Consider the following 13131-nt stretch of genomic DNA (forward strand, 5'->3'; position numbering starts at 1 on the left):
TACATCCTAGCAAGCCTTCAAACCAGCACTTTCAAAAGCGGGGTCTGAAGGCTCAGTCATCCCTCCCCTCTTCTCTCCAACGGTCCAACCCCAAGAGTTTGAAGACACCCATTAGCTTTATCTCATCCCCGTCCATATCTGCAGAGAAGGTAAGAAGCAAAAAAGAAATATGAAAAACTCGAGCTCTGTTTGCAGTTCTTGTAAGAATTATGATACAGTTTCTTGAATAAATTTTTGCGGTTTTGTTTTCAGAAAGTGTCTCTGCGTTGAGGTCTTTTCTGAATCTATGAATCTCATTGAGATGGGTTTTACCTTTTAGTCGACACAAAATATCTAGAACTTGCTGTTTCTTGGTAGTATATTGAAGTTTTGGATTTTGAAATGCTCAAGATTTAGTGAGCCCACTTCTTCTGATTCAAGATTTGTTGTAGATATGGATTTTAGGTTCCTTCATCCAATGAACAAAATAACGGGTTGGAAAATTTATGTAAGAGTATGATGTTAGAATTATGGTTCCTTTTCTTGCTCTAGATTTGAATTTTCAAAGCTAGCATAAGAAAATATATGAAACTTGATAGGCGGTAAGTTAATTCTCTGAATGTAGAGGTGACAGAGTTCTGTTTTCCTATCCCAATTATGGGTGATTTGTAACTTAACTAAATTTGGTGACACAGTTAGCTTTGATTTAGAGCAGTTGGTTATGTTTATGATGATTTGCATCGAGGTTGTTTTTTCACGGGTGTACATCATCCCAAGTCTTTAAAGTGTTTTCCTGTACAATGAGAATAACATTCAGGTGGGGAGTCGATTCTCAGGAACTATCTCGACTGTCTGGTGCAATTGCACCAGCAGTTGATGGTTGAGAACCTCCTGCGTGAAATTGAGTGGAAATTGAAACTTGGGGTAATTGTGGAAACGCGGTAGGACTGGTGGATGAACAGAGGTTGCATACAGAGTGAGTGTATATTTGTTGTTGCAGTTTCTCATTGTCTCAGACAATTATAACTGGTAGTCGTTGAGACCCTTGATCCAGTTGAGAAATGCTTGACAACTCTAACAGTGACATAGGAATAGAGTTTACCTGCAAATATGCAAATGTTATACTCCGCTAACCATTATTAAAACAGTATCTAATACTTATATGGCTTAACCAACGAAAAGCCAGAACAATGACAAAAAACAAGTGATAATTGATGAAGCAAAAAGGTGATATGGACATTTGATTACTTGATACTTTTTTGCTTACTTGTATACAGAACAAAGAAATTCCACCCCCAAAACAATCTCTCAATTTCTCTTTAAGGAGTAAAAAGTGTAACTTCTAGGTTACAAGCTATTAGCTAGTGATATGGTTTATCTTTTCCTCTGAAGGCAACAGTATGAAGGACTCTTGTTTGGTCATTTCCATTGTCAAAGGAAGAATATTTCACCACAAATCTCTATCTTACTGAAATTTTATTCTTGAAATAACATTAGCAGGTTCCATCTTCAATATGACTCAAAAGACTAGTTATTCATTTAATCATGCATTAATGGAACTCTAGATGCCTAGGTTTAGTGCTTCTGTTGCTCCTTAAGCAAAATCTCTGTTTCGGTTGGAATGTTTGCCTTAGATTATTGCTTGAGTTGTCTGGTTATTTGTCAAGTTAAAAATGTGTAAAGAGCTTGTGGATTATTCAGGTGATGCTGTAATGTCTTCAAGAAAGTAACAAAGATGAGCTAGATTTTTGAATTTACAAGCGGTGGACTCCTTTGCATTAGTTGTTTAATGGTTATTCTCAAGCACTACGGAGAGTGAAATATGATTTATTTCGCAATGTTTCACTTCAAAGAATGTGCTGCTGAAATTTTTGAGCAAAATATTTACCAAATAAATTTGTTTCTACATATATTGTCGCATGATATAAGATCAACTGTATCCTTAAGTCAACTCCATCAACGACCACTGTGAGAGACAAAAGTTGTTCAAAGTTATGCTATTGATTTTTTAAGGTGAACCTTGGGACATCAGTTAGGTCCCTGATTATTAATATGGTAGCGATTTGCTCCATAACCACTGTAGATATTCTGATTTAAGGGTCTAATCCGCTGGATTCTTTCCAGTGTTGCAGTGGTAAGAGTCTACTGCACTGGATTTCCCGCTTTCTTTCTTGTGCAGCAAAACAGACTCAATTACCTTTTATCAGATTACTGGGATTGTCCTTTCAAGGTATCTGATTACTTTTCTTGTCGCAGATATTTACTTGAACCATAAAAGGTAGTGGAGAGTCTTCTTACAACATCTGAAACTGTTTCTGCTGAAGCAGTAATAGGAAAGAGGCTATTTGTGAAGGTAAATTTATGTTTTTGAGACAAGTGGCTTCAAAATCTTAGGGTTATCTCCTTGAGCATAACAAATTTTGCTTCAGAAGGGAAGTCCGACTACTGATATGCCTCAGATTCAGGATAGAACCTCTGGAGATCTCCTGGAGAATGCCTCTGGTTCTTCCGTGAAGTCTACAACAGTTCGCTTTCTTGAGTTTTCTGTTTTCTCACAAGAAGGGATCAACCTTGTTGTTGATATCAGTTCAAGCTCATTGGATTCGCCTAAGAGATATGAAAATGAAGTCTGCTTGTGTCAAGCTTTCCAGGAGAACAAGTTTCAAAGCTTTCGTCAGGAGCTTGAATACTTGCAAAAGAACTGTAAACAGATAAAGAGTTCTTTGACTTGGAGTACAACTTCAAAGACCACATCTGGAAGTGATCATGTGAAAATTGACTCATCTCCAAATTCACTGAAAAGAGAAAATGAACATTTGGTGATTAATTGTCCAGATGGGGAAAATGGGTCTCTGGAAATGTCTCAAATGAAAGACTGCAAAGTTGTTCGTGAGGTTTCAGATGCTGTGGAAAAACAAGAAAATCCAACTCTTTGCGAGCTTGATTTAGTTGTTGTTTCTGACACGACCTCAAGTACAAGCTGTGAGGTAATAGAACCTTCTTGTGCTCCCCAGGCAAAATCAACCTGCAGTTTCGTGGAAAGCTTAGCAGCAGATGGATCAGAAAATGCAACGGATTGCCAAAGTACAAGGCTTTGGAATAAAACTTACAAGAATGCAGACATACAAAGCCATTGGAGTGAAGCAAATCATGAAAATCTATTTGATGCTTCTTCAGCAATTAATACGCCTGACGTGCAGTCATCAGAAGATGCAGGCCTTCAGAAAGATGCAGCATGTTCTCCTTTTATCTATGAGCCCTTGCTAAATCCTTTATATAATGTGGAAAGCACTAAAATGGAAGGGGAAGTATTGGAGAATTCTCTTGAAATTGACCAAAATGGTCATTTCAAGTCATCATCTGTTGTTGGAGAGGTAACATGTTTTTTTTGCAATTACTATTGTAGAGTAACTTTCCTGAAATGATACAGAATATTTGCTTAGTCCTGCTTCAACAGCTATTTCGAAAGGTCTTCTGTAGTTATTGCATTCTGAGAACTCTGTTTCTTCTGCAATCTTTTGTCTTCTCTGTCCTCTTTCTTTTCTTCCCATTTGGAGGCAGGTATAGAACTCTATAAGGTGCTGCTTTTATACAGCACTCTTGATTGCTTACTTTTTATTATCTATGTATCAGGTTTCTTTTCTTTTCTTTTTTTTTTAAATTTTCATGGCATTTGAAACTCAGACTATTACTAAAAAATCCTGTTTGGTTTTGTTTCAGCTTTCTGTTTGTCAATATTTTGCTTTGGTTTTTTCCTGTCAACCCAGGGCATGCTATGCCAGCTACCTGTTACTGAGGACCAGAGGAGCCATAAAAGTCTTGCATTATTTTCATTTCATTCCATCTTAAGTCATTATTTCTCTTATAGTGTTCAATACTGATTATGTATGCATGGATTGGGAATTTTGCCTCCTTTCCCGTCATCTTATTTCTAGGCCTGGAAAAGAAAAACAGAATCCTTGATTGTAGGATTAATTAGCCTCTTCTATCCTTCTAATTTCTGTTGCTTGAGCTATCTTGCGTCATGCGTCTCAATTTTCTAGTCATTCCTTTTGATTTTATATGCATGGGATGTATGCATGAAAGTTAATTTTCATTCTTGCCAATGTAACCGATACATTCTTATTTCTCTTTCATGCTTGGATCACACTTCACATGGGTTTTGACATCTTTCATGTCCATATACAAGTTCATTGTTCTACATATTATGATCTATAGCTTGCTGGTGTTTATTCCATCTTTTGCTTTTTTTCCCATTCTCTGGGCCCTGTTTTCCACCTTAACCCCTCAAGATGTGTGGTGGTTGTCTGTAGAAAAGGTTGTTTTATGAATATACTGAAACTCTCAAACTAGGAATGTATCATCAACATCAAAGTGATGGAATTATATGCAAATTACCTTGTGTTAATGAATCGAAATTTGCTTTGCTTCCATGAGATTAGTGGATTGTCATCTTTTTTTTTTTGTGTTTTGTGCTAACAAAATATATCATCAATTTGACCAGAAAGTTACTAGCTATGGATCTTTGACTTGCATTTGTGATCTTCTATTTTGTGTTGCTTTCTACAATAGTCCATGTCAATGTCACCTGCAGTATTTTGCCATTTTCAGGCCTGGAGCTGTAGCGTTAATGACATAGAAGCTTCAAGGTAATAGTAACTTGTTGGAAAAATTTTATCAGAATTTGTTTGATACAGTCATCTAAGCAGAGATTTTTGCTGTTTTGCTTTGTTAATTATTATTTTTTACCAGTAAATCAGGAAACAAAGCAGAAATGTCCATATCTGATGGAGGATATAAAAGAAAGAGACAATGCTATCAATCTGACAAGGTTTTTGGAATTTGTGGTGGAAAAATTTTAAGAAGGTCAACGCGTCGTCATAGTAGCAAAGGTCTCCCAAGAAGATCCAAGCGGCTTTTTCCTAAGGTTTGCGTTAAATGTTCTTAATGATAGGCATCTAGGCAGATGATGAACACAACTCATACATGATTGGCTGATTTCAATTCGACTCAAGCATCTTACTCTGCTTAGAAAATGACACTTAATAATTTCTCCAACGCATCTTTGAAGAAAAATAGTGTCTCTGAGGGCATCTTGCAGGTTGAATGCTTAATAGAATAACAAGTCGGTGTCATGTTAGTATATGTGCCTTGATCTTTACTTCGCACGCCACAAGATAGGCTTTCAGTTAGCAACAATGATCACATCATTGCTTCTCTTCAGTAGTTGGAAGTCAACTATTCTTGCATCCTTTTGTGTATCTAAAATAAATGGAATAAAAAAAACAACTGTCAGAAAATACATCCAAAACTTGTTTTAGTTCACTATTTTAAGATGTTAATCAAGTATAGTAAGATCACGTCAGAATCCCATTGAAGAAATTAGTCCAGCATGTAAAGGAGTCAGTTGTTCTATGACAAAATCAAAATTTGAAGTCAGTTAGCTAGCTTGATGTATCTGCAAGAACAGGGTCTAACATCGTTATCTACCTATCCAAGTTGTTTGATATCGGTGTTCAATCTTTTGTGTTTCTGAGACTAGGTTACATATACACATCTATGTTTTAAGAAAGAAAAAGAAAGAGGATGGATAAACATGTAGGTGACTGTCATTTAACTTTTGCCCAGCAAAAATTGAGATTGTTTCTGCCAAGTTAGCTGAAGCAAGAATTTATATTGTATAGCTCCCCTTTAGACAACTGTCTCAGTGCAACGGGACTAGCATGACATAACCGTTGATGAGTAGAAAAATCATTACTGTTACGATGCCTGTGTTAGAGATGCTATGCAGTTGGTCGCACATTCACTTGCTCTTGTGAGCTGGATATGTTACCAAAATAAATGCAAGAACAAGCGAGATTTCTGATTTGTAGACATATCTACCTCGAAATTTCCTTTGAGTGATAGATATGGAAGTGGAAGTGTGGCATGAATACCATCTGTTGTCCCCTGTCCTTTATAAAAATATCTTGCCCCCTCTCCTCCACAAGTGATGTCCCAGATGGATGCCCACTTCCCCTTTTTCTACAAGATTTTAGTTAAAATATGTACTTTTGCATTAAAGATGATAACAAAGAAGAGTCTTAACAGGCAAAAAATATTTCATGGTGATTAAGTTTGAAGCCTAAATGGATCATAAACTGCTAAAAACAACCAGGAATACTAGTGTTTTGATAACCGGACTGGACCAACCATTTCGACTGGTCGAACCACAAACCAGCCATGGCACCGGTCCGGTTCATTGGTCAACCCAGAAAATCAATTGAACCAGTCCAACCTGGTTAAGAACTTATCGAGTGGGTCAAAATCGCTAAAAAACCAGACTTTTGAACCGGTTCATACTAAAATTTCTTTTTTTTAAAAAAAAAAAAATTAAAGTTGTCCAATTTACATAATAAATAAAAGAATAAAAAAGAAAAACATTTCAACCGGTTTGAACTGGTTTGGACTGTGAACCGGAAGCTCATCCGGTTCAGTTAATGCTCCGGGTTTAAAAACATTGAGGAATACTGGTTATACAATCAGCATCTTTCTCTCAACAAATAAGTTACATTATTCAAATCAGAATTTTAAAAACAAAAATTTTCAAATCAATATAGAGTAGGTGTGAAAGAAATAAATGCATGATCTTAAATTATTCACTATCAGCAAAATTTTCTTGTATCAAATGTTTTATTTTGCTGCTGATAAAAAAAAAATAAAAAATATCTGGTATTATTTTACTAGATGATTCAGATTACGTCTGAAAGTGACCAGAGAAAAATGAAGACAAAATGAAAAATGTTTATGGCAAATATGGGGCCTGCTCCAAATTCATTTACGTAGTTGTGTGATATTTGTACTAATTTCAGAAGAGCCTTTGGTGTTCTACCCAAGAGTCTCTCTTTCTTGATATCTTTTACATAGATGTCATGCAGCACCAAGAAGCTGCAATGCATAATAGCATGTTGGTTTCTCAATTTTTACTTTTGTACCTCATTCTTGTGCTGTAAAACGTTCTGACTTTAGTCATTTTCTGTTCTCCATTATCATGTTTCACAATCGTAAAAGTTTAGCTCTTGAATTGTGGCAAATATAAGATACAGTTGATAGCGCCATGGCATAAGGATTTAGACCAAATTGTGTTTCAAAAATACGTTTACCTTAATATATTTGAAATATAATACATCTAGTTGTCCTTATGTCACTTAATTTTGTCCTGCTCACAACTGATATTCCATTACAATCATTAATGAAATGCCTCAGGTTTTTATTACAAAAGAATTTCCTCCTAGACTTCCTCAATCCAATTTTATTTGGCTGCTGCAAAACAAGACATTGTTGTTTTAGTTGTTATTGGATCTTTTATTACGCCTAAGAATAACATATACCTTAGTTGTTATTGAATCTTTTATTACGCCTAAGAATAACATATACCTTTGTTTCATTCATGAGGCACTCTACTCCACAAGTTATACGTTAGGCTATTGGCTTCCTTGTCTCTAAACCTGGCATATATTCTACTATCTTTATGTAATGGCAGTTGGAAATTACGCGAGTTTTGGAATGTAACTGATCCAGTGAGGTTTTGATCTCTATTGGCTTTAATCCTTTCTGTATAAGGGTACATATATACCTAGGCACAATAATATAATGTATTTGATCTCTGAGCTAGCATGTAAGTTATCACATTCACACACAAGAGTTAAATGAAAGAGATTCTACAGCTTGAGGTGTGTATTATTTTCCTGATGCTTAGCACAAACTGTAATGTGATACACTTTTTATTGTTTACTTGAGTTTTGTTTGTGCAAGCTAGCAAACGTGATCTGGTCTTCTGTTATCTGCATCTCAATATTTCCATAAATTGCATAATAAACCTCAGACACATTTATGGAAATATTGAATACTGAAAAATTCTATTATTTACCTGAGGAACTTGAAATATTTTCATTTGTACATGCAGTTATTTACATATTGTGTGTGTGTTTCTGTTTACTTGACTGTTTTGTCTCTTGATTATTTAATGGCTTGGAGGTGGACATTACCAGAATTCTCGTCTTGCTGAGTTATTTTAAGAAATGACTGTTTATCAGAAAGTCAGATCATGATCTCATTCTTTTGAGTTTCCTACAATAGTTAGATGCTTATATTGATTACCCACATGGATAACTTTTATTTCTCAACAATGATGACAATAATCTCTGCTCGCGGAGTTACTTTCTCCATGCTGATTTATCAATTCTAGTTAAGAGCAAGATTTCTTACTGTGGCAAAATGATAGCATTCTTTTTCTGGGTTATATGGTAGCAATAGTGAACCACTATGACTCTGATCTTTGGAGAGCCACTTCCCTACTATGCATAACTAAACTAAAAACTGTCTCACCTCATCAGGAGGTATATCAAAAATATGAAGCTTGATGATGAAAATGTCCTATGTGAAGCTTACCTTCTGTTCCTAGCACTACAATTTTTTATGATGGCAGCAGCTGGATGCCATCTATGCTTACCTTGGCTTAATATCTGAAGCCCAACTCCCATACCAGCTGAAGGCCCTTTTTGATTACCCACAATCCTGCCATATTGATAGATCAATTTCATAACTTTCGAGAATGACCTTTAATTCACACACCCGTCTCATCCCTGACCACTTCTCTGACAGCCACCGATCCACTATGATTGTGAACATATCCATCAATGTTAGCTTCGCTGAAAATGGAGGAAAGTTCCCTGTCACAATCTGTTCTTTTCTCTTACTTGAAGTTTAGTCATATCAGTCATAAGATTTACATAAATTGCCTTTTGGGTTCATGTAACATTCTCATTTCTAGTATTTTTCAAGTGAATCAATCATTTGCTAGCGCACAAACTGTATTTAACATACTCTTTGCCGCTCTAGATTATAAGAGCTCAATCCTGTTCTGGCTTGTTTTTCAGGAATGCTTTACCTGTGATATAACACAGGACAATATGTTTGTAACCGTACCTGAGAATCAAATGCAAAGCCGATTTGGTCTTTGGTTGTTTTGTTGCTTCAAACCATAGCTTGGTCACTGTATATTGTTGCTACCAAGTCTGTGCATAGTACGTGTCAAGTTAGGACAATTTTGTTGTGTGGAATGTAGTCCCATTGTGGTTGGTGTCTCAAATTCAATCTAAATGTTGCATCCCTGCATTGTATTTGCTTATTTGCTACAAAAGAAACCCCTACTTTCTGTTACTAGAAGTATATACCTCTTCCAAGTTTGTTCATGTGTTGTGTGTAGAGGTGGCAATATGGATAAATGGTTCATAATTGGTTTTGACTTAATGGATGGTGGATGAAATTTATCCAATCCATTTAAATCCATTTAATAAATGGATCTAAATGGATGGATCTAAATGGATTAAATAAAATCCAATTATCCATTTATAATCCATTTAAATATTTTGGTTACTTTTTTTTTGTATTACCATTTCTTGTAATATGAAGATACTTTTTTATGTACTCGTAAATTTTAGGTGTAGTTGGATGAGAAAGATGGCAAAATACTTAGATTTTTCATTTAAGAATTTAGGTAGTATTTTGGTCTAATTTAAGAACAATTGGTCTAATTTGGTTACCGTAATTTATAAATAAAATTTTCAAATGTTATTTAACCTATATCATAAATATAATTTTTAATTTTTTTTATCTCATACACGTCATGTCACAAAAAATTTATAATATTCTTTCAAATACAACCAGTGATTGGAAAATTTTCTGGGTTTAAATTAAAGAAACAGTGAGGGAACCCAGCTAGGAATAGGAGGGAAGGTTATGGTGGGGGACCAAAAAGGGGGGGTGTTCCCAAATTGAGTTCGTTGATGCGGTCCGCCGCATGATTGGGGAGCATGGAGGACTACACTGTCATATATTTCTTCCTTGCAAGTTTTGATCATGATTGGCTACTTTTATTTGGTTTTTAAATAAATGGATATATGTGGTTTTTGTGGATAATCCATATAAATCCATTTAATTTAATGGTTTTACTTTGGTCAACCATTTAAAACCAATATCATAAATGGATAATCCAAATCCATTTAATTATGGATTATATAGATGGATAAATGGATCTCAATCCAAATTGCCACCTCTAGTTGTGCGTATGCCTTCTATTTGCATGATTTAATCTTTTCTTATTTTTGCAGCGACTTTCTGATTGAACTTGCAAGGCGTTGGAAACTCTGGGATAGTTGTACATTCAGGATTTTCAGTGTTGGAGTTCAGATTCACGGAAGTACTTATCCATATCTAATAAAACCTCTGAAGAATATTTCTGGAACCTTACCTCAGTTGCTCTCATCTTTATGAGTTAACAGTAAGATCGATCTCATGATTTTTTATAGCAAATTCCTTTCAGCATTTCGCTCCCTATCTCAAATTATTGAATTCTGAATTTTATTGTAGCTCTGAACTAGTTTTGGTGAAACAACAGCGACTTACTGTAGTTTACAGCAACAACAGAAAACCTTTCTTATTCAAAACGCTTAAATTAGACCTAACATCTTCCTTTTTTTTATTGCACGGATAGTTGCTTCTCATTTTTCTGAATCTGTTTATTACTTCTGTTTCTCCTCAGTGGCACTATTTCAGTTAGTTTGCCTCTTATGTGGGTGGGTCTTCATGTTTATGAGTAGATTGTATTTGTACTGTCTGTTGGTTTTGGATGAGTTAATAATGTTAAGCAGGGAATCAGCTTCTCAAAGCTGAAAACTGTTGAACCGAAAAAGTGAAATGAGTCAGGTTTCTTGATCAGACTGCAACCCATGAGAAACAATAATTTTTTGCAAACCTCTTTCACAAATAAACCGAAAAAATTTAAAAACGTAGATCAGCTTGATTTGGTTGTTTTTCAGTTAACAAGCGTCCTGTGTTTGACAGGTTTCTTCATTCTTAGAAATCAATATTCGTGCTTACAAGAAAGAACCCACACGGTTAAGCTGATTTAGTTGTTCATATGCCTTCAATTGTTTTGTACGTTGTAATAACAATGTAGGAAACTTCGTATGTTCTAGTTTTGCCATCACTTTCTTTTTAATTGTTGTAATGTTCTTTGTAAGCTCAGCAACACTTTTCCCTAAAATATCTTAGATGCAAGTAATTCGTTGAAGAATGATGTAATAAAACAATAATTTGATCTCGTCTTCCTTTTTTTCTCTTTCTTTTCTGTGAGTTTCATTCGTACTTGTGTTGACAATCAATGAGCCACCATTTTATTGTGCAATTGGCATTTGATTGAAGTCGTGTGTGAAGTCTCTAGCTATAATCCAGAATTAGCTCTAAAAAAAAAAAAATCCTCCATAGCAGTATATTGTCAATAAATAAATATGGGATAACCTAACAAACTTCAATCTTATCTAAACCACCAAGTTTAGTGCAACTAATGGGAAGCTATTTGATAAATCATATTCCCTAATCTCAAGTAACCAACGTCTGTGATAGAGTAGAGGTTGAGAAATGGTTTCTAACTCATCAGAAATTTACTTGTATGGTATATCTTTCACTGATTAATTTCTGTCTATTAGGAAAACAAAAGAAATGTAAAACAGTTAGGAAGCTTTACCACAAAAACATGAAGTAATATAGGAGTTGTGGGATGAGTGATTAAGTGGAAGTTAACCACAATATTCATGTTATCTCTTCTTTTTCGACAGTCGTTAATAGTCTATTCTACACCTATTCCTACTCTAACCTATTTTGGGAGGATTCAACTGGGTCTAAGGGGGGCCGACGGGACTACACAATACTCATGTTATCTAAAACTAACTATTTTGACTCTTTTCAATTATTATGTATTATAAATATTCAACCCAACCACTACAACTGTTTACTAGAAAACTTCAACCGAACTACTACAAGTACTAATGGTGATATTTGGAGTTCAATCTCATATTCATGTCATTCATATTGATTGGTATTAATACACTCTTCTTGTGGGCAATGGTGAGAGTAAAAACATTAGAGCAATAACTACTTTTGGTTAATACGAGTGAGCTTTCCTCCTTGGACAATTTCATTCTCCTAAAAAGAGAGTTTTGAGAGTGGCGGGCTTGGAAGGGAAAGAAAAACATGAGAAGGTTAGAAGGGAAGGGGATACCATGAGGAGAAGGAACTGATTGTCTCAATGGGAACGAGTATGAGTTTATACCCATGAAGTACTTCATTTTAAGACCTTATTTGTTTGTATAAAATTTTGCATAGAAAGTCCCCCCTATAGTATGTCTGGACTTTGGTATATTTTTGAGGTTATCAAACATAGCCTTAGCAGTAATTTTTGGTAGCTTAAGGCTTGATAGTTATCGTGAATTGCTATAGAAAATATAATATTTAAGAATTTACTTAAAAGGGACAGAAGGGATAATGAGGAATTGAGTAAGTGATCGCTTTCCCCAAAAAAAAAAAAAAGACTAAAGCATTTAAGGGAAAAATAAAAAGGAGTCTGCTTCCTTAGTTTGTCCACGTATGAATCAAAGCCTAAGATTTGAGTTATTCACCTTTACATGCATAAGAGCATATCTACTTTTGGATTGAATACTTAAGACCGTGACCATGCACTCAATTATTGTTGTTTGGGGAAGGGAAGCTTTACCAGTGAATTCTTTATATATTGTTTGGTTGGACCATGGTCTAGAATCCATTTTGACTACACTGGGATTTTGTGCAAAAAAAATAAAAGAAAAGGGAAAACTATTTGGTTGGGCTAGAATTTTAGAGGAGAAGGGAGCAATCTTGTTGTTGGATACTAGTAGTTTATTGGGCATTGGAAGAAGAAGTTGAGGGATTTGTGAATGTAATGTATGTCTTTGTTTTGAAATAATTGTAACTGGCTCACAATAAACGTTATCATACCTTAATATTTTATTTGTCAATCCAATTTCACAAACTTTATAGACAAGATAAGAAGTCTCCAAATGTATTCCACGTTAATTAGTTAGGTGAAAGACCCTTGTGACTAAAATTAAGACATAACCTATAGTGAGTTATAAACACGAATTATTCAAGGTATTTAAACGATGGCCAAATAATAAATTGATATCATAATACAAGGTCGAGGTTTTCTAATGGTTTTACTAAAATTTGAATTTCTTAGCAAGCCATTTTCAAGAAATGGATCATCCTTGTCATGGCCAAAATTTTTAAGAAATGACC

At 35.0% G+C, this 13131-nt stretch overlaps 1 protein-coding gene across 1 annotated transcript; it reads left to right on the forward strand.

The window, feature by feature from the left end:
- The first annotated feature begins 1652 nt into the window (after positions 1-1652).
- LOC113766322 lies at positions 1653-10264 on the forward strand. The gene is made up of 7 exons (XM_027310526.1): positions 1653-1688; positions 2078-2209; positions 2258-2332; positions 2445-3353; positions 4591-4628; positions 4732-4906; positions 10131-10264. Exons 1-7 carry the CDS (start codon positions 1653-1655, stop codon positions 10143-10145), a joined length of 1380 nt encoding a protein of 459 aa, XP_027166327.1. The 3' UTR covers positions 10146-10264.
- The last annotated feature ends 2867 nt before the right edge of the window (positions 10265-13131 follow it).

Source organism: Coffea eugenioides, chromosome 3 (genome assembly GCF_003713205.1).
Source record: "Coffea eugenioides isolate CCC68of chromosome 3, Ceug_1.0, whole genome shotgun sequence".
Classification (NCBI taxonomy): Eukaryota; Viridiplantae; Streptophyta; class Magnoliopsida; order Gentianales; family Rubiaceae; genus Coffea; species Coffea eugenioides.

Bases quoted from the DNA above. Each gene is read 5' to 3' on its own strand.
- LOC113766322 (XM_027310526.1), top strand. From the start codon at position 1,653: ATGTGTAAAGAGCTTGTGGATTATTCAGGTGATGCT. The intron at 2,210-2,257 runs GTATCTGATTAC...GAACCATAAAAG, and splicing joins ACTGGGATTGTCCTTTCAAG to GTAGTGGAGAGTCTTCTTAC. The intron at 4,629-4,731 runs GTAATAGTAACT...ATTTTTTACCAG, and splicing joins AATGACATAGAAGCTTCAAG to TAAATCAGGAAACAAAGCAG.